This window comes from Zerene cesonia, chromosome Z (genome assembly GCF_012273895.1).
Source record: "Zerene cesonia ecotype Mississippi chromosome Z, Zerene_cesonia_1.1, whole genome shotgun sequence".
Taxonomy (NCBI): Eukaryota; Metazoa; Arthropoda; class Insecta; order Lepidoptera; family Pieridae; genus Zerene; species Zerene cesonia.
This window is the reverse complement of record NC_052122.1, coordinates 9,660,614-9,687,212: the sequence shown is the minus strand read 5'-3', so window position 1 is coordinate 9,687,212 and position 26,599 is coordinate 9,660,614. Positions and strand designations below refer to the sequence as shown.

The 26,599-nt window shown below is 32.6% G+C and overlaps 1 protein-coding gene across 4 annotated transcripts in view; it reads right to left on the bottom strand.

Annotated features, from left to right (window-relative positions):
- The window catches only part of LOC119835513 (carboxyl-terminal PDZ ligand of neuronal nitric oxide synthase protein), a 140,351-nt gene that overhangs the window by 19,089 nt on the left and 94,663 nt on the right, over positions 1–26,599 (bottom strand). For 2 of the 4 annotated variants that reach the window (XM_038360395.1, XM_038360394.1), the window contains exons 6-7: positions 8,344–8,497; positions 1,913–2,070 (exon numbers count right to left, since the gene is read on the bottom strand). In XM_038360395.1, the coding sequence (XP_038216323.1) occupies positions 1,913–2,070; positions 8,344–8,497 (312 nt within the window). Of the gene's footprint in view, positions 1–1,912; positions 2,071–8,343; positions 8,498–21,098; positions 21,959–26,599 lie in introns of those variants that run through there. The other 2 variants (XM_038360392.1, XM_038360393.1) reach the window with 2 other exon arrangements.

Sequence of the window (26,599 nt, the reverse complement as noted above, 5' to 3'; positions counted from 1 at the left end):
GATATTATTATAGATTTGATTTATTATTATACTTCTCAGATTCAATGTGGGAGAGCGTTATTATGAGTATATTCTATTTTCGGTTTTGATATTGTTTCTATTTTTATTAAGTGGAAATTGTACAAATGCCTTAATGGAATATATTATTCATGAACGATATTGATTTATTTTAACGTGTGAGGTCAGAATGTATTTTTCCTCAATAAAAAAAGGTATATTTATCATTGACTCTTGTAATAACTACGGTTTATTTTGGTTAGATTGGGCTCAATTTAAAGAAATAAAATAAGAATTTAAAGAAATGTCAAGTAAGCCCCTTAATATAGCAGAGTTTTCTACAGTAAAAATAACATTAACAGCGATGTAAATTATGAATGACAAGTTTAGTTCTGTGAAGAATTAGGATTTTATTTATGAATGAATGCTATATCATGGATTCCTTCCTAATAATTAATGTCCCTTCAGTGGAGCGACAAAGTGATTTTTACGATAGCTATAAATATTCCAGAATGACGTAAATTCAGTGGCTTCAATGATCTTCCTCCTTACCGTTTTTTAATTGATTGCTTTCTCAATTTTTCAGAGGGGAATATTATTATTCTTTACTTCCAAGAACCTATAAATTTCCTTAATATTCGTTTATTTTTGCGGCAGATTATTATCATGTTTAATGTTAGTGCCGCATATTAATCTTTTTCATGCAAGTTATATTCTAAAGTAATAGATGTTTTTGCGATATCTTATTTTGTTTAATGATATTAATGAACAAGATTCCTTATTAATATATGATAACCAATGTATTTATGATAAAATATATGTTTCATGAATTTCGCGTCTTTCCATTATTTCTTGGAAATTATGATAAAAACTGTCGATAACTGCGGAAAATTTTTACGCACTTTTCGTAGCTTGTAAAAATCTAATACTAATACAATAAGCTTTTGATTATAAACTTATGTTAATGGTTTATTTTCAAATGAGAGGAAAATATTCATAGACAAATAGTTCGTTTCAAACAAACAACAAACTGTGCACGGTAAAAGCGGTTTTATTTATTTTCTGATTGGAAACTGAGGTTGTTTTTAATTTTATTTGAATCCAGTATGTATAACAAAAGGTTTTAAAACTGTCGTATTTGAATAGAAACCGATCAATCGTTCAAACTTTTATTTTGATAACATGTTTGGAATATTTTGAAACACACTTTGTTCGGGTTTAAAAATTTAATCGAACATAGCGTACAAAATCGCACAATAGCTCAATCTAGTCGGGAAATAACTTCTGACAAGAGCCAAAATTAAGAGCAATGTTTCTACAAAATTTATGATAGCCCAGAATGGTTAAGGAATGGTACGGTGGACAGGTTGACGTCCAGTTCGGAACACTGATTTCGAAATATTTACAACTAGCTTTCTGTTACGACTTCGCTCAAGTGATTTATCGAAATTTTGTATTGTTCTAACACTACATAAAATTTTGTTAAAATCAGCCCAGTGGTTTATACGTGATTAACGTAATTCACGCAAACAGACAAACAGGGAAAAATGTACTAACCATTGTTTTAGGGTGTATAAAATATCTGGGTATATTTATTATTATTTTTTTATAAATTATGCTAGATTTAACCCTGTTTTAACGTGGTGTACGTACGTAGAAAGCTACATTCAAGTAAAAATCCACAACTACGGCCTGTTTCCTTTTTCTCGCTCTTCCCAGTCCATACCTTCTTTCCAGTGGTCAAACCTTTTCTTATACCTTATCCCTTAAAATGGATTTTACCTCTGCGAACGTTCATGGGCGGTCCCCACGCTTACCATCAGGCGAAGCACCAGTTCAGTTGCCCGCTATGACATAAAAAAAGAAAAGGAAATTTGAATAGGTACTTATTAGCAAAGACGTTTAGTGGGCTTACCGGCGGTACACGCCTGCTTTCTTTCTTTGGTGGCGGCGGCAGCAGGTCCAAGGTTTTTGGGCGTTGAATCTCAGCAACTTCCTCGTGCTCCTTCTTTGCAGAAGTGAATGCTTCGCCTGATTCCGATGCAGCGCACTCTGATGCCGGAGCTAAGAAGTCTAATGATAAGTGTCATGAAGCACGATTTAATAGCAAAAGTTGTATTACATTATTTTAAAAATAGAACACTTATGATACACAAAATTATTCAATAAAACTAAGAGCGTAAACAGAACAATAGTGACATCAGTTGCAGATTTAAATTTATTTCGATAATGGACGACGCATGATATTGAGCAAACGAAATTTGTCTTGCATTGAACTAGAAATAGTCCTGCTGTTCAAGTAGTTATCGTTTAAAACGTATGTACCTAATGTAAATTATTAAATTTTAAAAATTTTAATACCGAAAATATCTCACTGCTCGGTTTTAAAATTAAGAATAAGGTTTATCTAATGGTTTAACGAAATGTTGCCTATAGGAATTGAAATTTTGAATTAATAATAATTTGATTGCTGACATAAATTGCAGATATGCGGTTTTACCACAATGTTAGGGAGGTTACATTACGATTTAAGGGAAAAATGCTTACAATTTTAAACAAAAAAAATTACCTGTTATCTTAAAATATTGCTATATTGAAGACTTTTAGATTGGATTTTAATCACATTTTATAAATTGTATTACTTCTTGACGAACTCAATATAAAATTAGTACTTATTCATTCAAAATCAAAGAGAAGGTATACAATTGTTCGTTCACTGAACATGACATAGATAGAATAGAGTGGATGTATTGTATTTCAGGACACGTTTTGTTGCATTTTGCTTCTACATTCGCAAATACATCGAATACGTGTTCAGGTTTTCACATTGACTGAACTTCGTTTGTATTGTAATAATTTCGGGTATCCGTAGAGTATGAAATATGGGAGACACGTTCCATATTAGCGTACAATATGCACCAATAAACCTTTAAATGGGAGCAATTGTTAGGTCTTTTAAGTTTAAATTTGGAATACAGCATTGGATAATTCTATTTTTTTTTTTTTGCCATAAGCGGGCAATTGAGCTAGTGGTACATAATACTCTAATAAGAATATGAAGACATTTAAAAACGAAATAGCAATCAAAAATCGCGTAGTGTAACTGCGTAAAATTCTTTTTTAATTTACAGTATAAAATTGTAATAGAAAATATTTCTGTAACGCAATACGGATAACTTTCTTTCAGGATATATTAAAATCGTCTTACTATTATAGTTTAGTTTTCACCTCCATGAGAATCGATTGCACTGGGCAAATATGTTTGTGTGTTGCGTTGTTGTGTGTACTAGGTTGAAAAAAAAAAAATTTAAAAAGAGTGTCCCTAAATACATAAATACATTTTGTAGCGCGTAGTACAACACAATGCAGCATCATACCACGCGTCTGGTTGACGTTCTGAGCGCGCGATTATTACAAAATATTCTACTTCATCCATCGTCCGGACCGACGAGGCGGCGCGAGACGTGTTCCGCTCACGCCGCCCACAGGAGGTTAGAGCTGGCAAATAAGCCGCTCTAAGTTTGTGGCTAGCCTGCAGGGCTGCCGCCGAGGGGGTCGCGGACGAATCCAACAAGTACCCATGGCTTTATCAATGCGGCTTTACGGAACACAGTGGGGTTTTAGTCGGTAGGACATAATATTCTGGCTGTGTGAAGAGTTTAGTGTCTCGACACTTTGACTCGTGAGTTTGTAACGCACTATACCTATTTTTTATGACATAGCGATCAACCGAACTGGTCGCTTGATGCGAAACGTCCTCCAAAACACAACTGTTACCCGTTTTTTTTTTTGCTAAGGGAAAAAGTACTAGAGATTGTTAAGAAAACGATACCTTCAGGGTTCTTGATTGAAGGAATTGAAAGTGTGCGTCCGAAGGAATCAATACCAGATTAGGTAGGGTTCTAGCGTTTGAGTGAAAGCCATCAAATCGAATCGTTCGTTAGCTAATCTGTTTAAATCGTGGTTGGATCCAATCCACTTTGACAGTCGTCTATTGACCGTGACATGGCGTTAAAATCACATGGCTGAGCTTAATGGTAAGTTATTGTCATGAAGCAAGGACTGTAGTAATTAGCAACTATTTAAGGTTCTTTAAATCGATTAAATATGCGATTAGTTTACCTTCTTTTGTAGTATATTTTTAAACATTGATAATTTAGTATAACGTTATTAGGAATGTTGAATTTATGCTTTCAATGAACAGATTGGATTGTAGATTATGTATTCATTTTCATTTAAATTAAATTACTAAGTGATCCTCAAAATTATTGACTGTAATTACATACATATACGAGTAATTACATTTTGTGTCAAAAAGTTTACCTGGATAGATCATCACCAATCAATCGATCAATCCATCAGTATCCCGAAGAATTGGTGTATAATTTAGTATCAAGATTATAGCCAGATACTAGGAAATAAACGCATCATGAAGTTTCGTACATATTTGACGGGTTTTCAACTGATTTATAAACAGAATAAAAACAAATAGAAAATTCGACAATTTCATAGTGAATAGAATATAATACGTGAAGTATAGGTATTGAGGACTTTGTTGAATTTAAATCATGTTAACCTACTAATATGCTTATAAAATACTGAATGTATGACAGTGTTTGACACAAAAAAGAACTTCCAAGTTGGAATGTAAATATTATGACGTCAATTTACATAAGCTTTGATCGCGGCTCTCGTGTGCTCTTGTTTATTCTCAGTGAATACTTAATGACTATCTTAAATATTTATTAAGAGAGCATGAAAAGTTTAACATGTTATTATTAGTGTATATACTTTATACACTTCGGAATAAATGGATAATTAGACTGCTTTGAGATTCAGCTAACTAACGTGTTTTTTTCATAAAATCTTACAAATAACCTCGAGATCAATAAATCCTTTGTCTACTCTCGACTCTATAGTCTTTACCGCTTTATCAAATCTTTACATTGATTTTTGGATTAAATTGAATTGAGAATTTAAAGCAAGCGTAGTTAATTATAAATATTCATGTCTCATCCTACTTATAATCAAATATAAAGTTTACATCTTAGCAAAAGTTAAAAACTAAAAATATAAATAGAAAAAAAACAATACATCACACATACAATGATGTAAATACTTGCATAATATTTAGTTAATAAATAGACAATCGTCAACAAGTTACATTATTTTTTTTTATTTTACCTGAATACCTGAAGTTTCGAAAATGGCAGTTCAAAGTGAAGAAGTTTAACTGTCTTAATATTGTTTCCACGATCCATGAACTTTGATTTGACCTAGAACTTAAAAACTCGGACGATACTTTTTACTGTTTTTTTGTCAACGACTCCATAAATAATGCTTTTTGTAGTAAATAATGATAGCCATTGGACTGATATTTCAAAACATAGTTTGATTCTAATAGTATTCTATCATCTTTAAATGTTAAGTCTATATGCTCGAAATTTTAAATATAATGAACACTACTGAATGAACTGCCATTACAAAATTTAGATTTTACACGATACAAAAATTTTAATATAGAAGTATTTAATAGGCGTTTAATAGTATTTCTTATTATTTATGCTTCAATCTATTGATATTTTAAAAATGAATTATTTAAAATAATAAAGAATAACGCAGCACAGAGCCTCAAATATAAAGGCGGTTAATTTCTCTCTTATAATAATTTCATAGTCGTATTCGTATCGTATAATTTCATATCGTATTTCATAATATCATAGACATGTGTTGTGTTATATCCAAAGTATTATGCGTTATAATAACCCCTAATATTAGATATAACGTTTGGATAAAACCATAATCACGTTAATTAAACCGAAAGACCAGTGTGAACACTCAACGTCAGATACCGTCATATATTGAATTATGACGTAGCAACCAGCTGTTCTCGTAACATCGGATGTCATAAAACCGTTCATAAAGGCTAATTATAATCCGCCCACATAAGAATAGGTGATAGTTAAGATCTATTTACACTGAAGTTAGTTACGCTTTACATCATCGCATTGTTCTGTCCCGAGTTAAATTTATAGGTAGTTAGTTATACCTTGATCCGTAATTAGGGTTCATACACGTTACTGAGTGGGATGTTGCTATATTTTCGTATAATTGAATAATGAATATTTTCATTTCAATTTATTTTGTACTTAATTAATCCCTCTTTTGTATTCTTGGAATTAAATTGTTATTATGGTACAATTAATTTAAAACAATAATAATATAGAATTATAGTTGATTAATTAACCCTAAAAATAATACAACATTAAAAATATTGATCGGGTGGACAGTGTGCTGTGAGATATATATTTGAAGAAACTATATGTATAAAGAATAAATATTGCAAATTTAAATATTATAATTAATTGCACCAGCTAACTTTGACGTAATTCTTACTTCAACGTAAACGAAATATAATAAATCAAATGAAATTATTATCATAGACATACAAAATCTTCTGCCATTTATAATAAGTCTTTACCAGAACATACCTACAAAAAAATAACTCGATAGAAGATATCATTTTCAGAACGAGATTTAAAATCGGTCTAGCTTCAAATTATTTCTAATATATTCCATTGCTTCGTTATCTGTATTTTTCTTCGTAATAAAGAGAAATTTATTAAGAAACAAGAGCACACTTCTGAGCAACTGAATGTAATTTAACAGCCAATAAACCTTGCTATATTAGGGTTCCTACAAGGCTTATTAGACGCAAAGGAATTATGTTACGGTTACGGTTTTCTTTGCAATTAAACTGTATTTATGGATGTACTCGTGGAAAACAAAATAAAACATCACAGATTGGTGAGTTTTTATATATTCATTTTGTAGAAGATACTCTGACACACAGTGACTGATAACTAATTCATTATGACTGACTAATTCATCTCTGTATACACTATGCGCCGTGAAGTTAGCAAATATGACTTCTCCGCACTTATAATCCTACTAATATTATAAATGCGAAAGTTTGTAAGGATATATGTGTGTTTTTTGCTCTTTCACGTGAAAACTACTTAACCGATTGCAATGAAATTTGGTACGTAGACAGCTGGATAACTGGAATAACATATAGGCTACTTTTTATCCCGATATTTCTACGGGATACGGACTTACGCGGGTGAAACCGCGGGGCGCAGCTAGTAATTTCATAATACAACAAAAATTGTCTCCAGTACTGGCAGTGAAGTGCATGCGCAGTTAACATTTTAACTGCCGTCTTTGTAGGATGTCCCTCAATAATTACGATTCAAATACTTGGCACATTTCGTTTATAGATTTACGATGTTACGCTCAATGACCTGGGCGACTTCGGCGTAAAATAAATTAGAAACAATGCCACGTGATAGCTTTATTCCTGAATCTAGATCAAACGTGGGCTATATGACGTGGGTACTTAGATATGGGAGAAATGAAGAATGTTAAGACATCAGGTGTTTTTGTTTGGGTATATTATAATGAACTTCATATTATGTTATAGACAAACTATTTATTTTAAATTTAAGCGCGTTGTATTGTGCTCATTTCCCTACTTCTTGAAAATATAGGTTTTACTAAGATTGTCGTACCTCGCCAGAAAGAGTTCAACCTTCTGAAGATGTTGTTGTATATATACATATATATACACGTTTTTTTAAGATGTATTTTAATATTTAATTTAATTTACTATTAAACCAATAGAAACTATACATAGTTTCTATTGGTTCAATAATAAATTAAAGAAGTACACTTCTTTGGACTACATCTGTAATGTTAGCAGGTTAAATTTACGGTTTTCAATCGCGAAATGAGTGTTTTGTATTTAAAACATTAATTCAACGACTTTCGTCACTTGTCTGCTCTCGAAAAATACACAGATAAATGGAGGAGCTTGCAAATTACGTGCGATTCAATGTATAACAATTCATCCGTCACCATTGTTCTGTTTCAAATAATAATATAAAATTCGCTTCATTTTTAACGTTCGCGGTGCCAAAACGCTCTAGCAACATAGTGACAAATTATAAGCAATTTTTATCTTTCGCCGAGCGAAACAGTAAACGCAAGCAATACATAATACTGAGAAATGAAAACTACGTGGGCGGGAAATGAACAGGATGTCAACTGCAGTTAGAGGAAATGGTTGACGTAAAGGGTGAGTAAATAAACTATTGTGTGGAGCCGCGGAGCGTATACGAAATGCAGGAGACTGGGCAGAGTTTTCGACCGAATTACTATGTGTCGCACTGAAATCAGCTTATGCAAAAGATTCTCCAAGTAGTCTCTGCACAGTCGTTTACGCTCATTATAAACATGTATATATATCAAATATCGTAAGAATTACAGTTCGAATGGCCGAAATACCTTTGGAAGTACCAGCTTCGCTTGCGTGGACAGAGACTGGTTCATCAACGGCAGAGGAAGTGGAAGGAACTGGTTCATCACGGGAGTTGATTTGCATCTTGTGGCACACTTCAAATGCCTGGCCCACGGTACGGACGATGCGCATAGCTTGGCTCTGTAACAATATAGAAGTTTTTAGGTTAAAAACCGGCTCTAAAAAGAGGAGGTTATCGAATTGACTGAATTCCTTTGGACTTGCTATCTCAGAACTTTTTACTGTGTGAACCGATTTTGATTATTGTTTTTAATTGAAAGCCGATGCCTCCCATGTGGGCCCATTTTGTTTTATAATATAATTTTATTTTATAACATTTTATTTTATAATATAATTGTCAAAATTACACCAAATAAAGTTTTGGGTAAAAAATAATTATTTTAGGATAAATAATATTATCTTATATTATAAATATAAAATATTCGATATTTTGTTTTTTTTTTGTTTATTATGTTTGCTTAACTACTAGGATTATCCATTTAAAACTATGCAACCATGCATATTTATATTATTACTAGCTGCGCCCCACGCGGTTTCACCCGCGTAAGTTCGTATCCCATAGGAATATCGGGATAATTAGTTGCCTATATGTTATTCCAGTTGTCCAACTGTCTACGTACCAAATATCATTGCAATCGGTTCTGAAGTTCAGTTGTTTTTGCGTGAAAGAACAATTAACACTCACACATCCTTAAAAACTTTCGCATTTATAATATTAGGATTTTTATCCTGGGTCTATCGAACGGGTGGAGCAATATTAATCGCCTGGTTTGTTATAGCGGTATCGTAAAAGTGAACTTATTACAACGTTGCAAGCAATTAAGCATCTTAATTTCAACATCATAGACAGAAGCAAAATACACGAGTATGTGTGTTATTATCGAACTAATAATGTATTAGTGATAAAATATGTCGATTAACTAGTTAATTTGAGATACGTACGTTAGGATACGCGCTCATTTAACTGAATATATATGAAATGCGGGTAGACTGACAATCAGCGCTGTTCGGGTGTTAAGGACCGACAGCATGGCTGAGTGTGTCCGATTGCCATATATATTGTTATGTTATTTTTTAAGATGTTCTAGTTTTAAGGTTGTTGTGTGGCAATAAAGCTTGTTTTCTTTCTTTCTTTCATATTTAAACTACTATTTGGATCAAATTGGAATAAATTGATTTTTCTATTTTTCTGTGCATGTGGATAACATCACCACTGCTTAAAACGGTGAAGAAAAACATCGTGAGGAAACCGGCATGTCCAAGAATCAAAAGTTCGACGACATACGACATCTGTCAACCCGCACTTGGCCAGCGTGGTGCATTATGGCCTGAACCCTCATAAGAGGACTGTGTCCCAGCAGTGGGAACATATATAGGCTGATGATGATGATGATGGTTATCAATAACAACATGTCATTTACCCATTTTGCTACATGCCGCCACTAGATGTCGACGCAAAGCTGATCATGAAGAAAAGCCATGCTTATCTTATTTAGTCGTCGACAAGTGAACGATCGCCTTAATCTGTTAATTAACACGTTCTCCTATCTCATATCAAATATGTAACAAATTTAACACGTTGGAATAGTGCTGTTAACACAGCCATAGATCATATGCGGGTCATGATTTAAATGAAAAAGGAATCGAACAAGTCTCGAGCAACAGAAAACCCGTCCATATGCATCCAAAATAATTAGTGACCAATGTTATACTTAACATTTACTGAGCATTATATGTTACAATTTTAAGAAGAGAAACGTTTTATCAACAATACTAAAACCCCTGAATCCTAATTTAAATTTCGAATTCACACAACACACTCCCAGAATTCGAATTTCGAATCATCTGCTAATGTTACCATCGTAAAACGCAGTAGCGACAAATAAATCCTCATCATTTATAATAATTTGCAGTTAAGCACTAATCACATCGTTCCGGGAAAGTTACAACACATCAAATAATTAAATCAAAATAAAATAACGATTTTAGTGCAATCGTATAATCCATCCAGAAATAATACGGTAGAAGCCGTCAATAACTTGTTATAATTAGTTTTGGCATAATCCAAACCGTAGGCGGTTACCCCAGTAGATAGCAGGATATATAAATCTTTGCAAAAACATGACAAAATATACATTAACTATCTTTACAGATCTTATTTGTATTTGATTAATGGGATATCATATGTTACACATTTTCATGTCGATGATTATTATTTTTGTTATTGCATGTTTGAAAACAATCTTGTTCTTATGAGTATATCCTGTTTCAAGTGTTTTCTTTTCGTTTATGTTTTTTTTGTTACTGTAATAGAATTCGTTATGTTAAATAATTGATAGTATAAAACCATGTCAATATACGATTCGAAAAATTATCAAATGCATTATTACATGTAGAATTTAATTATCATTTTTGTATTAGAAGGCTATTTATATTTTTTTTAGTTAATGCACCAGCTTTCATATTTCGATATTATTCGTCGCATTTTGGATTGGTATATCCTAAATGTATTCGAAATAGAATGTGTTTTATAACACTTTTTTATAATCATACACAACTTGAACGGACGTTACATTTAGTCTTTGCGACGTACGTGCTATTCTACAAAACAGATGTGTACTATCAGTGGTTCATCATACAACTAAATTTTCCAACTCCAAGAAATTTGAGGAGTTCGTCTATTATACAATAACAAATTAACAAGAGCCTCTCTGAAACTAGCAACGTCTAGTAAATGGATTTGTCAGACAGAACGCGTAAATAGCGTGCGTCCGAGCGCTCACCTGGTTCCGAGCTGTGTTGTACTTTGCGGTAATAAACCGTCAAACAGAGCGACGATGCTCTGACGCGCGCAAAGTATGCGTTTTATCTGACAAAGCCCATAGCTCTTAGCGCAACACAATTCGGCGTCATAGCGCCGCGTCAGGAAGTCATAGCGTGTCAGTCGCGGCGAAAGGGCATGGACAATAAAACGGCCGATAAACGAAGACTAAATAACGAAACCGCGAAATTTAGAATTAGCAACAATACCCTTAGTAATGGTTATTAGGCGCAAAAATAAAAGAGAGTTATCTGAAAGCCATTAGGGCTTAGTACAACACAATTCGGCGTCATAGCGCGGCGTCAGGTGAGCGTTATGTCGCGCGCAAAGAAGGCCTATCTGGCGTGGCCATTATTATTGTTACTATGCAGCGTGCTGTCAGTTGTCACTTACAACAAACTGTCACGCTACGTCAAAAACAAAGACTTGCAAAGCGAAATACCGAATGGCATGTTCGGAGTGACGTGAAAATTGAAACCTCGTTAAATTGTATGTAACGAAAAACATAACCCAATTTTTAAAATTTTTTTTTTTTTCAAATTTATTCAATTAATTCTAACTTGTTATTTTTACATAGAACATCAATGAATATTCTAATAATCTTCACTTTACTTAATATATATAAACACATAGGTATTATATGACACATAGGTAATAATATATCATCGCTTAAATAACATACTGTATAGGTTGGATTGCTTAATAGTTTATGTATAGGTTGAGTTCGTGCTGATCCTTTGATAAAAGAAAGGACAACTCACTGCACCTAGTTATACGATTATGCTTAAATGTCCCTACAGATTGCTATAATATCATTTTACAATTTTTTTTTATCAAGAAAAGACGGGCTCATCCAATCGGTGCTGCATAAGCTGCATAGGTATAAAAACATATAATATTGCATTGCTAGAAGCCAGCAGATTTGTACATTGTTTTTACGTAGATTATAATAATTATGGTTTAATTATTATTAAGGTACTAATATCTCTCCCAAAAGTTTCTAATAGTAACGTATTCTCTTGCTTTCTATAGGAGTGAGATATAATGACGTAGATATAATGCAATTTCATCTTGCCTTGTGATAGTCCAGCTTTTATACAGGTATAATGGCAACAGTCATTATTTGAAGGGGTGGCCATAATTCAAATGATATTGAACGTTTATATGAATTGTGGTTCTCTCTAACCCCTTTATAGCCTTTGTTCATTTAGTTTAAAATTACATAATATTTTATTATAGTCCTAATAATTATAAGACGAGGCAAACAAACCTAGGTCAAGTGAAGCACGGCGAAAAGCGGATTTGTAGTAAATACGTAATCAAACAACAACGTTCATTATTGTCAATAGTGATTGAGAACGTGTCCAATCAAATAAAACGTGAACGCATTTAACACTAGATCGAATTGAAGCGGTAAAACACATCCAAAAGGTCAAGGACGATCATAATTGGAGTTCAAATTTGGAATCTCAACACGTGTTTATTGACTCGTAATTAATATTGATAAAGAACTTATCAAAGTTATGTGTATTGTACTCGCGCCAGCGATCGCAGATCTCAAGAATAAAATGCATATGGACTAAACCTTAGTAAGTAAGGCTAAATATTAGTTACGTAAAGTAGGTTAGTACATAAAGCAATTTCTGGACATCATCCAATAATTAAAGAAAAAACAATATTTTAACATTATTTTTCACACTTTTTTTTAGATATTTCTGCAAACTTAATAACAAACTTTTACTTTTTTTGTCTTTTTTGACTGTCTGTATTTAAATGTAGCTATTGGGATTTTATGGTGAGGTAAATAATCTAGTATTTATCGATGAATCTATACTTATATTATAAAGCTGAAGAGTCTATTTGTTTGAACGCACTAATCTCAGAAACTACTGGTCCGATTTGAAAAATTCTTGCAGTGATAGATAGCCCATTTATTGAGGAAGGCTATATGATATATTTGTACCACGGGCGAAGCCAGGGCGGACCGCTAATATTAATTATTTATGTAGGTTATTTAATTGCATTGTACACAATTGGCTAAACTTGTCAAATCGTATGTAATTCGAACTTTGATAGTCAGTAAATGTTTATTTGCCTAAAATAATACTCAGTCAATAAAAATAATACACGTATAAATAAAAATTTCGGGAAACAATGAAAGGTTTTCATGTAAACTTGAAGTGGACAGGAAAGCTGTTTCCGCTCAGGCAGTTTTCAAAACAAAGTGGAAAATTTAATTATTCCGCGTTTAATGGATTCCAATATCGTGTCAGTATATAATATGTATCCGACTGTTTAAAATAACGTGAGCCTTTTGTCTAGGATATTCGAAAATTGTTGCGCGAGCGATCTTTGACGCAATGTTGTTATCTCATACAAATTTTCTCCTAGCAACCAATTCAAGCCATCCATCATCTTCAACTTAATAACTCGCTTAGCGAACGTATTCGTAAACACATCATAATATTGCGGAACATTAACATTTTGTTTACTCACAAATTTATAAATTAATAACGATTCTCTCTCGCGGGATATGCAGCACAGGGATTAATAGCTAATAAATATATAACGCTGATGAGTTTGTTTGTTATTAAGCGTTAATTTTAGGCAACTGGACCGATTTAGATGAAGTTTGGCCAGAAAAGAGTTTGAAAAAGTAAATTGGATAGTATATATTAGCTATATAGCTTCCTGATGGTGACTAACAAAGATCGTCTCAGTCTTGTAAAACATAGAAGGCAGATCACCCAAACACAAAGGGGTAACCCCCTCATTAAAAAAAAAATCTATGAACGGAGCTTAATTTTTAGTTTTATAGCATTGAAATGCTTTATAAATGGGATTTTTTTTTAAAGAATAGAAAATATAAGAATAAGCTTATTCACTTATAAGTATTGATATTTATAAAATACTACATCATTGATAAAATACTAAAAGCATAGATAATTTGATACAATGCTAGTACTAAAAGTATCCTTACTGAAACTCAATTTTAAATTTGCAGACTGCTGCTGCAATATATGAAATTTTATCAGCTTCTATAAATTGCAATGCAATGTTGTGAAATGGAAGGTATTTCGTTTTTATGTTTGATCTTCAAGCGCTATATTGATAAGCTCTCTTGGCGCGTACTCCACACGTGCTCCAGACGTGTTGGGATGTGTGCATTGCTTTTAAGGTGAAGAAAATTCAACGACGCTCCTATTAGCTTTTAGAAAAAGAGGTTATGTAAAGAGTTTTTCTTGTACGTAATCCGTGATCGGAGCGTGGGGATTTGCAGAAATCAGTCATGATGCTGGAAGACTTGTGTCCTGATGGTGTCAATTTTTACAGGATAACTAGATAATTTGTGTTCTGACGGACCTGTTGTGTATAATTACAGACTAACTAACTCAACCCATGACGTATCTAGAAAGAGGACATAAGATTATGGTCGATAAACTATATCTATATGTATTACGTATCGCATATATTGTATTTTAATAATTGTTTAATTACCTTCTTGTATATTATTGCACTATAAGAAAATATATAATATGTACATTTAATTTTTAGTTTTATAGCATTGAAATGCTTTTATAAATGAGAAATTTTTTGAACCTTAGCAACGGATTAGGCAAGAAACGCGGGTTCGAATCCCGCCCCGTGATCGGATTTTTTCTATTCTTTCAAAAAATTCTCATATATATGTACATCTAAGAATTAAATACTATTATATCATACAATAACTCTAGATGACAAAAGCCTCACATATGTCAACTATTTTATTGCTATATTCCTGAAATATTATTTGCTGAAATAAACACCATTCATTTAAAGATATTAAAGAAGGATAATATAAAAAATATGTGTTTACTGACATGAAATCATCGAGAACAATCCATAAGTAATCTACTGACTGCCAAACTAGTTGAAAGTCGATTGCTTTTCCCTTTATATTAAATTGTAATATTTACATGTCTCATTATAAGTAAACGGTAAAAATGTAATTAAACTTTGTACAAGTAGTTTTCAAATGTACTATGTATTAACCATTATGTTACTATTATATAATTGTATCAGAACTTTCACTTGTTCATTAGTTAACTATTGCCATTGCGTTCGGGGGAGTTAATATTGTTGTAGTTACAGATACGTATGGAATTTCCATTTGAAACGTGTTAGAAATTAGATTAGGGAGACGGTTACATACTGGAACACGAATGAATTGATTTTTCTTCGCATTGACAAGGGTATGTCAGATAGGTATTCCTTTGTTTTGTTGTACGAATATTATATAATGTGTAAATATATCATGAACAAAAACTTCATACAATTATCGACGGAACTGGACCGCCTCCCTGGTATAGTGGTTAACGCGTGAGCGTAGAACCGAGGGGTCCTGGGTTCAATTCCCGGTGGAGACGCACAAAAAAAAAATGTCTCGGTCTGGCAGGGCACAGAAGGCTGATCACCTTCTTGTCCCTAAAGAAAAATCGGTCAGTGAAACAGATGTACATCATCTGCCCCATACCCCACTAGGGAACTCGGGACTTCAAAAAAAAAAATCGACGGAACTGAAAGTATTTGGTGATACGACGTTCGTTAGTATTTTGTATTATGCTCACATTATTTTATTAAACTATTATAATAAATATTAAAATAATTCTTGAGAGAAAGAGAATAAGATATACGTTGACAGAATCGAAACGAAAAATCTATTTGATCAATTTATTTAGCAAATGAAATTTAAAAAAATGTTTTTCTGAATGAAAACATGCGATATAATTTATTATAAGTGAAAACGTTTATGTGAATAACATCACCATTGCTTAAAACGGTAAAGGAAAACATCGTAAAGAAACCGGCATGTCCAAGAATCAAAATTCGACGACATGTGACATCTGCCAACCCGCACTTGGCCAGCGTGGTGGATTATGGCCTGAACCCTCATAGGAGGCCTGTGTCCCTGCAGTGGGAATGTATATGGGCTGATGATGACGATGATGATGATGATGAAAACCTTTAGAAGTGAATGTTGTACTAGTTACAACAGGAATATTTATTTAAATGTAAACTTATTTATAGTATCACACCACTAACGTAAGGTAAGCTTTCACTGTTAAACTTCCATAATATGAATGATTCATAAAAAAGTTATTAGATTTAGAAAATTTTTCTACAATTTACGATATACAGAAGATACGAGACTTTTGAATTAATATTTCTACTGTGTAATTTACGTGCACTGTATAAAAACGTGTCTAGATATGAAAGACATCTGAGTTATTTCAGACTAAGCTCTGAAATAAAATTCGATTCATATTTTCATTGTTCAACCTAGACCTATTTTTGATCGGAAGACGCGCTCTACGCGGGTAAAGAAACAATTATACCATAATATTCATCTCTATATTATCTCTTATTACGTCGATAATAATTTGCAGACTAACAACGGATATAAAAAATAAAAATTTTTCCAACTCAATCGCATGCAAACTTGGAGCTGTTTATTAAAACGTTCCCACTAAAATGCTTCCCAGAACGTGAATTTGTCTTTCCATTATCTATGTTTACACCGCAAACGACAGTATAAAAAGCTTTGTAGTTACTTCGCCTACGCCTGTGTACCTCAAATCATAGATAATATAATGCTATACTAGTATTCAAACTACGAAAGCATTATCTCGAGTATTCATGAATTTTTCAATGACTGAAAAGATTTTAATCTAGGAAAATTAATTCACTTGGTAAATTGTGGATATAAAAAAACTGGATGCCACAGAGATGGCTATTCAATCTGTTTTGGTTATTATAATATGTGTACAACTTTATTGTATGTAACACACTTAAAAATCCGGATAAAAAGGCAATATTGAAGCTGGCATTTAAACGAGGTACAAGATTTCGTATTTTCTTTGAAAACGTTGTTTTTATCATTAAAGTATGCGTCTATTAAAAACATTGAATTGAATAGAGAAAGTTATTTTATAGCAAAATATTTCAACTTTTGATTATAAACTATTTATTTCCCTTTTACCATCAGTAAAAACTATCATTTTTCATAAACGCCGTCACAAATCATTAATTCTGAAGTTATTGATGCGATATAAATAATTTTAATTTTTGTAAGATTCGACAATCGAATTAAGTTATTTCTTTTTAAATTGAGATATATGGTGCCGCTAATTGACTTTAAACACAATTTAATTCTTTATTAATTAAATGAATTAGCTAGACAATTATCTCTAAAATAAAACGAAACGGCCAGAGACTAAATTTACCGGTAATATCCGCTCCAATAAGTACTTAACACTAACATTTAGTTTTTGGTTAAGTAATGATTTATTAATTGATATCCATTTTTACTTTATAACTAAATAAGCCAGTTAAAAATTATAATACTTTTTCATATTTCAAAAACATTAGTAAATTTCTTTCTATCGTTACGATCCTTGATAAATATACCAAGTTTGTATTAAATCTGTTAGTTAAAAGTCGGAAAAATCGAGTCTATTACTCGTTAAAAGAAAATAAAACGTCTAAAAAGAGTCTAAAAAAACTGACTTCGACAAAATATTATTCTCAACGATCAATTTATTTGCTGTAATCACTTCGTATAACTATAAGATGTCAATTATTGGGTTTTTCAAAATAGCAAATACCCTCAGCTATTTTTTCCGCGAACGATAAAATAAGTTTGTTGCCAAGATGTCGCATTGTCAGTAGGCTATTACAGAGTCGAAATGTCGAAAGTTTGAGACAAGGCAATTGTCAAAGAAGTCTGCGCAATAATTAACATCCCCGCCATTGGCCCGGAGTAAGAAACTTTCCTTAACATGAAATCCGATGAGTTTCGAAATTGGGGACTGATACCGTTACTTCTCATTTTCAACTCAACTCTCGGATTTGTTCAATATTCATATCAAACGTGAATTACTGATTTCAATGTCAAGTTGAATTCAAACAGTTCTTACGAAGTTATACGCCATATATTACGATTTTGTCTGTAATGATGTTTCGTTGATACGGAGTACTTTGACTTTTTGGTTATGGAAAACATAAAACGTTGAGCTTGTTCATTGTGATTGTCGCTTAAAAGTATTTTGAAACGTATGACACTACATACTGTTTGTTAAAATGCATGTATCTATCTATATAAGAGTAAAAATGAGCCTCTGTTTCTTCGCTCACGCTATAACTTGCGAATCGCTTTACCGATGCATTCTTTTTTGTAACGTTTTTAGAATTATCGTCGAAGATTCTTTACATTACTACATTTTTACTTTACATTATTACAACATTACTTAAGATATCTTAATGGAAAATTTATAGAAAGAACTTCTATAAAATAGACGTTAAGAATACTTATAACTGAGATTTATATATCCAGTGAATCGTAGTAAAAGTTTGAAAAGACAACCATACTATTCAGAGTTGGTAAATCTTAAATTTTACCCCACAATTTATCATATTGTATAAGTTTATAGAATCACGAATTTTTTTAGAAGTCTTACAATGTATGTATATAATGAATCTTATACCTTTAAACGAGCAATTCTTCTATATATATATGTTTGGAATATCGGAATCGGCTCCAACGATTTTCATGAAATTTAGTATATAGGGGGTTTCGGGGGCGATAAATCGATCTAGCTAAGAATTTTTTTAGAAAATGTCATATTCGTGTTTTATTCGTGTTTTATCGACTTAAACTTACTTTTGCGTTTGAGTAGTCCCAATTTATTATGAATCTTCCTGACATCTAATGGCGAATAATAATACTATAAATGCGAAAGTTTGTGAGGATGGATGCATATGTATGCGTGCGTCTGTTACTCTTTCACGCAAAAACTACTGAAGCGATTGCAATGAAATTTGCTTCGTAGATAGCTGGACAACTGAAATAACACATAGGCACTTTTTACGTTTAAACGTTTAAACGTTTTTGTCTATTACAACTTACAATTCAGAACGTATTAACTACAGCTAACCTCAAATATAACATCCACGAGTGCGTGTATCGCACGTTTGTACCACCAAAATATCGCGAAAACACATTGCTTATGGTTTTCAAAATAATAGACGCGACGATAGATATGATAGTAGGAGTAGTATATTGTTATCTGTGGTATGAGCCTTGACGGAAAAATGTCGTGGTATCATTTTATATCACTGAAATGCGGGTAAATCAATACACACACACACACACTAACGAGATATACACATTAATATTATAGTACGTATTAATAGAAAATGGTAGCGTATTTTTCAATAGATTTAAAACAAGGAGGTTTTATGTTCGTCTGTACGTATTTATAAAACAAAGAATTTGACAAACCCTACAAGGATTTGTCTTTATATGAAATTTTACGAATACGTTACGTAGTTATCACCAAAATAAGGCCCTATAAAACTCAGTGAGACTTTATATTATTGTATAAATTTAATTATATAATGTTTGAAAACAGTAATAGATACTTTACGAAAACGATACTCAAAATTTACACACAAAAGGTGAACGGTAATTTTATCTTCCCGTTCATTAATTTTTGCAGAGGCTTAATTTATTTTAATTGTATGCCAGTAATGCCGCTAATGAAGGATCCAATAAATTTTTAGAACGTTGCCTCACGACTAGATCACTCAGGAAAGTTATGAAAATATTTACGTTATTAATCTTGTGTAATGCATTGTTTAACACTATATCAAATTATCTATTTTTGTTATACTAGTAAATTTGGCCGGTCCCAAAAACATTGAAAACTTCCGTGAATACGTCAGGCTACGCATAATCAAAATAAATATAGGACAATATTGAAACAGCTCTCATCGCTTTGCATTGAAATGATTTACGGAAGTCTATCAATAAGTGTTACGTTGGTCTGCAGGCGCTTCGTAATTTTTAACCTTTTTTTGTATCAAATTCCACTTTAACGATTAAAAGTTTAAACATTATTATGACACATTGTTTTATTAAACAAGCTACATTTATTATTTTTTATTGTTGCGACGTACTGTACATGTTAATATTTCTAGAGGAAAAACAATTTTTTTTTTCACAAGCGTACCACTACCACACTGGCTCTGCTATTGTTTTGCACACCTGGGTATGTAGTATTTAATAATGTTTAGAAATAGCAATTATTAAATGAATTCTTATATAAATTATAAAACGCACTGTCAGTAAGTGTAGATAAAAACGTAGAAACAATGAACGTATACCTAAACGTTTTAAAATTAGACCCGTGGATACTTTGGAGTTTTGTCGACATAATTACTTCGATTTATTAGTGCCATTTCTTGAAATCAATCTCAGTTTAATAGTCCTCCAACGCGATGCCAGTAAACATAAACGACCAATCAAAGCAAAACAAATTAATAAACTTTGATCTTGGTAAACTCTTATTGTGGAGCCGCCCATTCTTCGTGTTGACTGTATTCTTAGACGCGTCTAGGATAAATTTACGATATAGTTTCAATGACTTTTTAGAATCCGTCATATTTATCAATTTATTTTCTATCAATGCCGTTGTTGGAAACTATTTTAAGTAACTGACATGGGAATATCCGAATTTGTCTCTTTTGATCCTGAAACAGGTAATGTATAATTATAACCTGTTTGTGAATACTAGAAACCAGAGTTTCTAGTATTGAGAGCAATATATTCTAAATAAGACACTAATGCACTCGCGCTCCACTTGCCCTGGTATAAAATATTTGACAGCGGCCACATATGTTTCACACCTGAATAACGATTGCAAAATTACTTGCTTTATACACCTGTAACGCTGTTTCAGAATACATGAAATGCCTATAAAAATACCGGGCACTGTTGCCAAAACAATAACTTTGTAACATTAAACTGAAAAAAATGGAAATAGCCAAAAAAGAATCATAAAATTGTTTAACTTCCCTTACCTCTAAATCGGAATCCATGCCTTCCAAACCAGCGTTGGGCTCATTTCTTATCGACGCCCTATTTCTTCGCGTGAGACTATTAACGCCCATGAGTTTACTAGAACGTCCTAAAGTAGCACTACCACTAGTTACAATTTCAGGCTCACGAAAGGAAAGTTTCTTTCTCGGTCTTTCATTTAGATCTTGCATATGAGCGTCCTGATTGAACCTATCTATCACTGGAAGCACTAGCCGCGACTGCACGTAAACTTCATCCGAGGAGTCAAATCTTCGATGTAAAGGTGATGATTCCTTTGGAAGCGTATTGCAGTTATATTCCATGGCATCTTCATATCGCTTTGTAGCCCCAACTGACATTGGTCTCGGCCTTACCCCTATGTATTCTCTAGGCGCTTCATCAATACGACTTCTGTGTTTCACCTTTCGAATTTCACTAAACTCCGGTTCCGACCTGCTGCTTTTGAGTCTTTCATTCTTCTTATTTTTAATTTCTTGCTTCTTCTGGCGATCTTTAGATTTAAGAGCTCCAAGCGAGACAAGGGTGCTTCTCGCTTTCAGTAGCACTTCAGACGGCAGGCTCTTTAATAGATGTTCGTTACGTCGATGCTTTTCATGATCCTTGTGGTTGGACATTTCGCTGTTATTTGTATAAAGCACATGTGATTTATTATCTGTCGGCACGTTCCGTGTATTTAACGTGTTCGCTGGGTGTGAAACGCGCTCTTCCGCCCTGCTTCCCACGAAACAACTGAGTCGCTGGCGGCATGGTCGGCGCGTGCGTCGCGCGTCTCTATCACCACAAATAAACACACGCTAGTATTCCCACCTCGGAAATTACGCTCGCACTGAACATGACATAGACATTGCCAACACGAATATCTCAGACGAGTGAGTACCGAACACAAGAGCCATTTATCAGCGGTTTCTATGCTGTTTATGTAATACTTGTCACGGATATTTTGGAATCCGTCACTATATTTTATAGTATACATAATAGTTTTTATTAAGCGAGTTTTTTCTTCTTTAAATTGAAAGAATGTTCTCGAATAAAGGTGCTGATAAAACTATGTTTTTTGTCGTAAAACTTAGTTGCCAATTTTTTTACAAATCAAACAACATGTTTTCATTATGCTTAGTACATTTATAGGAAGTTTGTGTTTAAATTTACTAAAACTTTGTAATATTATAAAATATACACCTCTCGTATTCCAATTACTTAGATTAAAATTACTGAATCTCCGTTTCATCCTTGAAAGAACTTTGAAGCCTAATTAAAGAGCGAGCTATATCTTGGTATTCGGCACCCATTAACAAAATTAAAATTAAACTTCTATTTTGCTTATTTATGAACCAAAAGTCAAGCGGTTATCCTATTGTAATATAATATGCAGGTGAATCAACCATAAAAATGTATAATTTTTGATTAATGTGATTAAGATTATTAGTTTTTTACAACCTTATATTATTTACACAGATAGCAATAACTACATTAATTGATAATTAGTACATGTCTTTCTAGGTAAAAAATATAACTAAATTGTATAAAGTAGTCTGATAATTAAAAAAAAACATTATAAATAATTAAGAATAAAATATGTTTTGATAAGGGCTTCTAATTTATTGGGCAAGGATACATCGAATGAATTATTCATCGTATAAATAGTATTATGTTATCTGCGGTATAATCTTCATTACTTTAGCTCTTTTACATATAATGCCAAACATTATTATCAATGCCATAAAAGACTCAATGTGCGAAGACTGTAATATCCTGCGAATGAGGCCTTTAAAAGGCACGAATTGAAGCGTAATTTTCATTTCCTGTCTCAAAAGTGTATACGAAGTTTAAATTAAATTACAATTGATTTATTCCTATACTACTGCAACAGTTATTTATTATATATATATATAGGTACTTAAATTCGCATAACATATAAAGACTTAAAGAACCACTGAAGCAGAAAATTAAAGTAATTGGCACGCTAATTGTTTTTTTTTTTTTTGTAAGTATACATAATAACTACGAAACAGTAATATAAATATAACTACGAAAGTCATATATATACTTTCTTTGTTGTTTATTTATTATTTACTGTAGAAAATTGCTCTAATAAAAGAAAATAAAGCAAAACCTGTAACGAAGAAAATTGTACAAATATCGGCCTTTTGGCTCAGAGCCTTATGCTAAGCAACCTTCAACCTTCAAACATGCATTTTGCAATTGCATGAGAAATGACATGAGAGCCAAAAAATAGCACACGTAACGTGGGTACGTACTTTCTTTATTTTTCATTTTCGATACATAAATTCATCCTTGATATTTGTGCATTTGAGTTACGGGGGTATAATGTAAACGCATTCTATCAATCAAGACGTAATTTACTCATTTTTACACCCATATTAGTAACCTGAAGTAGATCAAAAAATGTATCTGGTGTATTGCGACATAAAGTAACATCATAATAGTGTTCATTAAAGGAAACAAACGTCGTTCGTCCCGTTAGACAAAAATGTATAGCCGTGTGTAAAATATGAGTCCGATCATATAACACTATGGCGGATCTTTGACTATTAATCTTGCAGAAAGCTCGACTTCACTGCGTTCACATTTACGACGGTTTAACAAAAATCTATACAAAAATATATAGCAATGGAATTGGACCGAGATTATAAGCTCCAAATATGTCAAATGTTCATAGAGAAAATTTATCAAATTAGATTTTACATGCTTAAAAAATTGGTATTGTGTCTCAGAAACAATATATAAAGTAATTCACAAAATACATGAAATAAAATATATATACACACAAACGGTAGTCCCGTACTAGATCATAGTCTGTATTCCGGGTTATTAATTTAAAATCGTACACTCAGAGGTAGCAGTAACCATTTTCATAAGATTATAAACGTAGTTTATGTCGAAGTCGCGTTACTACTTTAAAATAGCCCGGCGAATGTACGACGTAGGGCTCTTTATTTATCTACACATATTGATTTACTTGATAGTAAACGTCTGGTATAAGATTAACGCGAATATAAGGATCTGGTTGTAAGTGATGAGAGCCAACACTATTGACTGATTGTAAGCAAATTTAAATAAACACAGCTTTGAGACTCGCAGAGGATCTCAGGTAGACAAATAAATACTTGTGAGATACACAATGATATAATACCAATGGAATAAGGCAATCTATTTGTGCTTGTTTATGCACAAATGTGAGGAGTCTGTATGATATTTCAACATCAACCATCGCCCGCAATGTCAAGCATGGAACACGAGTTGTTACAAACACAAATGCGCAAAATTAATTATAATTTTAGATACTTGCCAGTGAATAGCTAGCTTTTTCGACAATTATTCCGTAATAAAGTAAAGTATAAATAAGGAAAGTGTTTTTCAGAAAAAACCTTACGATGAAAAAAGAGGACCATTCCATCATTATTTAACATCCTAAAATAGATAGAAATAATCGTTGTTTTAGGTTTCATGTATACATAAAGCAAACAAATAGTTCTACACCAAACTTTATTATATACCGTTAACTTAACATAATCATAAATTTTTATTGATCAGCTAGCTTACGGTATAGATGAAAAAATACCCTGAAAAAAATACCCTTCTTCCTAGCCTCTTTAAAATCTCCAGCCACTAGCATACTAACATAATATCGTTCTGTTGCGACGTGAAAGAAAGACAAAAAAACCAATAACTTACGAATTCATACTAATAGTGAGGATAGTTTCGATTCGTTTTAGATGGTGGGCAATGGCCTATGGCGCTACTGTTGGCAGTGGGAGCCCAACAAAACCCTCGGCCTTTTACAGCCTTTAAAATAAATATCGATTCTATTCAGTATTCGGAAGTATCTGAAAGTTCGTGTCCTTGCATTTTTGCCCGTTTAATGTACACTTTTACGCTACCATAAAACGCTGAAATGCTCCCAGAGCAAAGCTTCGATAGAGCCGGGGTGACATCACATTTATCAGAAACGACTGTTTGTTGGCCGGTGTTTGCTATAAAGTTCCACGATAAAACTCTAAGATTTTTACATATTTTTTATTGGTTTATTGTATAAATAAATAAACATATTTTTCAATTTAATTTTTAGTTTTATAGCAATGAAACTTTATAAACTTTATAAATGAGAAATTTTGAAAGAATAGAAAGTAAACAAACATATTTTTCAAGTTATCAGCACATTATCCCCATCATCATTACTGTGTGCAAACGGTGAAATAAAACTCAGTAAGACAGCCTGCGTGCTGAACAAATCAAAATTTCAACGTGTGACAACTGCCAATCCGCACTTAGCGGTGTATTATGACTTGAACCTCAATAATCCCACCCGTGTCCCTACAGTGGAAACATATATGCTAATGATGATCATTATGAAAATATATTTAATCTCTCGAAATTACATAGCGCCCTGATTGTCCGCTGATCAACATATGGAATTACAATAAAGACTTGTATCACTGACTATTCTTCAGTTATAATATTTCTACCAAGAACCATCGGTTATGTTATCACACGCGTATCAAAGTGGTCAGGTTGCTTTCAAGCGGACAACACATTTTTGGCAACGTATCTAATTGTTCAGGCGAACTTGTGAGAAAGTTTATCGGCTTTTCAACTCAGTAACGTTAAGTACCGCAACACAATGTAAAGAAGGCTTAGCGTTTGTTCCCTTTGATCAAATAAAGACTTTCTTCGCAGTTTCTGTAATGCTCTTATTACAGGGTCTCTGAAGGACGGTAGTTGAATTTCACGAGGTTATTACAACAGGCAGTCAACCTAAATAGGGTTCACTTGGAGTATTAACAAAGTCTATTTAGCTTGTACTGGAAATTGAACAAATTAAGCCTGTATCACGTTATATTGAACTAAATATTCTTATCATTTATACCCGGCTAAACTGATCCGATAAACGATATTTTACTCTAGCAACATTTTATAAAAATGTCTGGAGAACTTTCTATAATGTTTCTAAATTTTAGTTCATTTTTCATTCATTAAAAACTATTTAAATAGATTTTTAACAAAGTAAAGTTATTTAAAGTTTTTTTTGGTATAAAGGTACAGACTAAAAAGCTTTCATCATGGACGGATAACAAAATTAAAAATGCAAAAAATCAATTGTATTCTAAAATTTCAAAAATTTGAAACTTTCGGACAACGTCTAATATTCATTTCCCTAAATAATAAGACAAATGCAAAACAGCGTTTGCCAGCTCATTGGTCAGCTAGTATATTTATATAATGGTTTAAATATTACATGTTTGTTTATTAACTATACAATTTACGCGTTCTTCCCAATCATGAGATATCATTCCAAAAAAACACATAAATATGATCTATTTACATGCAAATGTTTCCCAAATATGTTGAGCAGTTTTCGATTAAAGCAACAACTGACGAGAGAAGTAATAGTCCAAGAAAATGGGTAGGGTAAATGCGAATTTGAGATTAAAACTTGAATTTTTGATATAATTTACTTTGA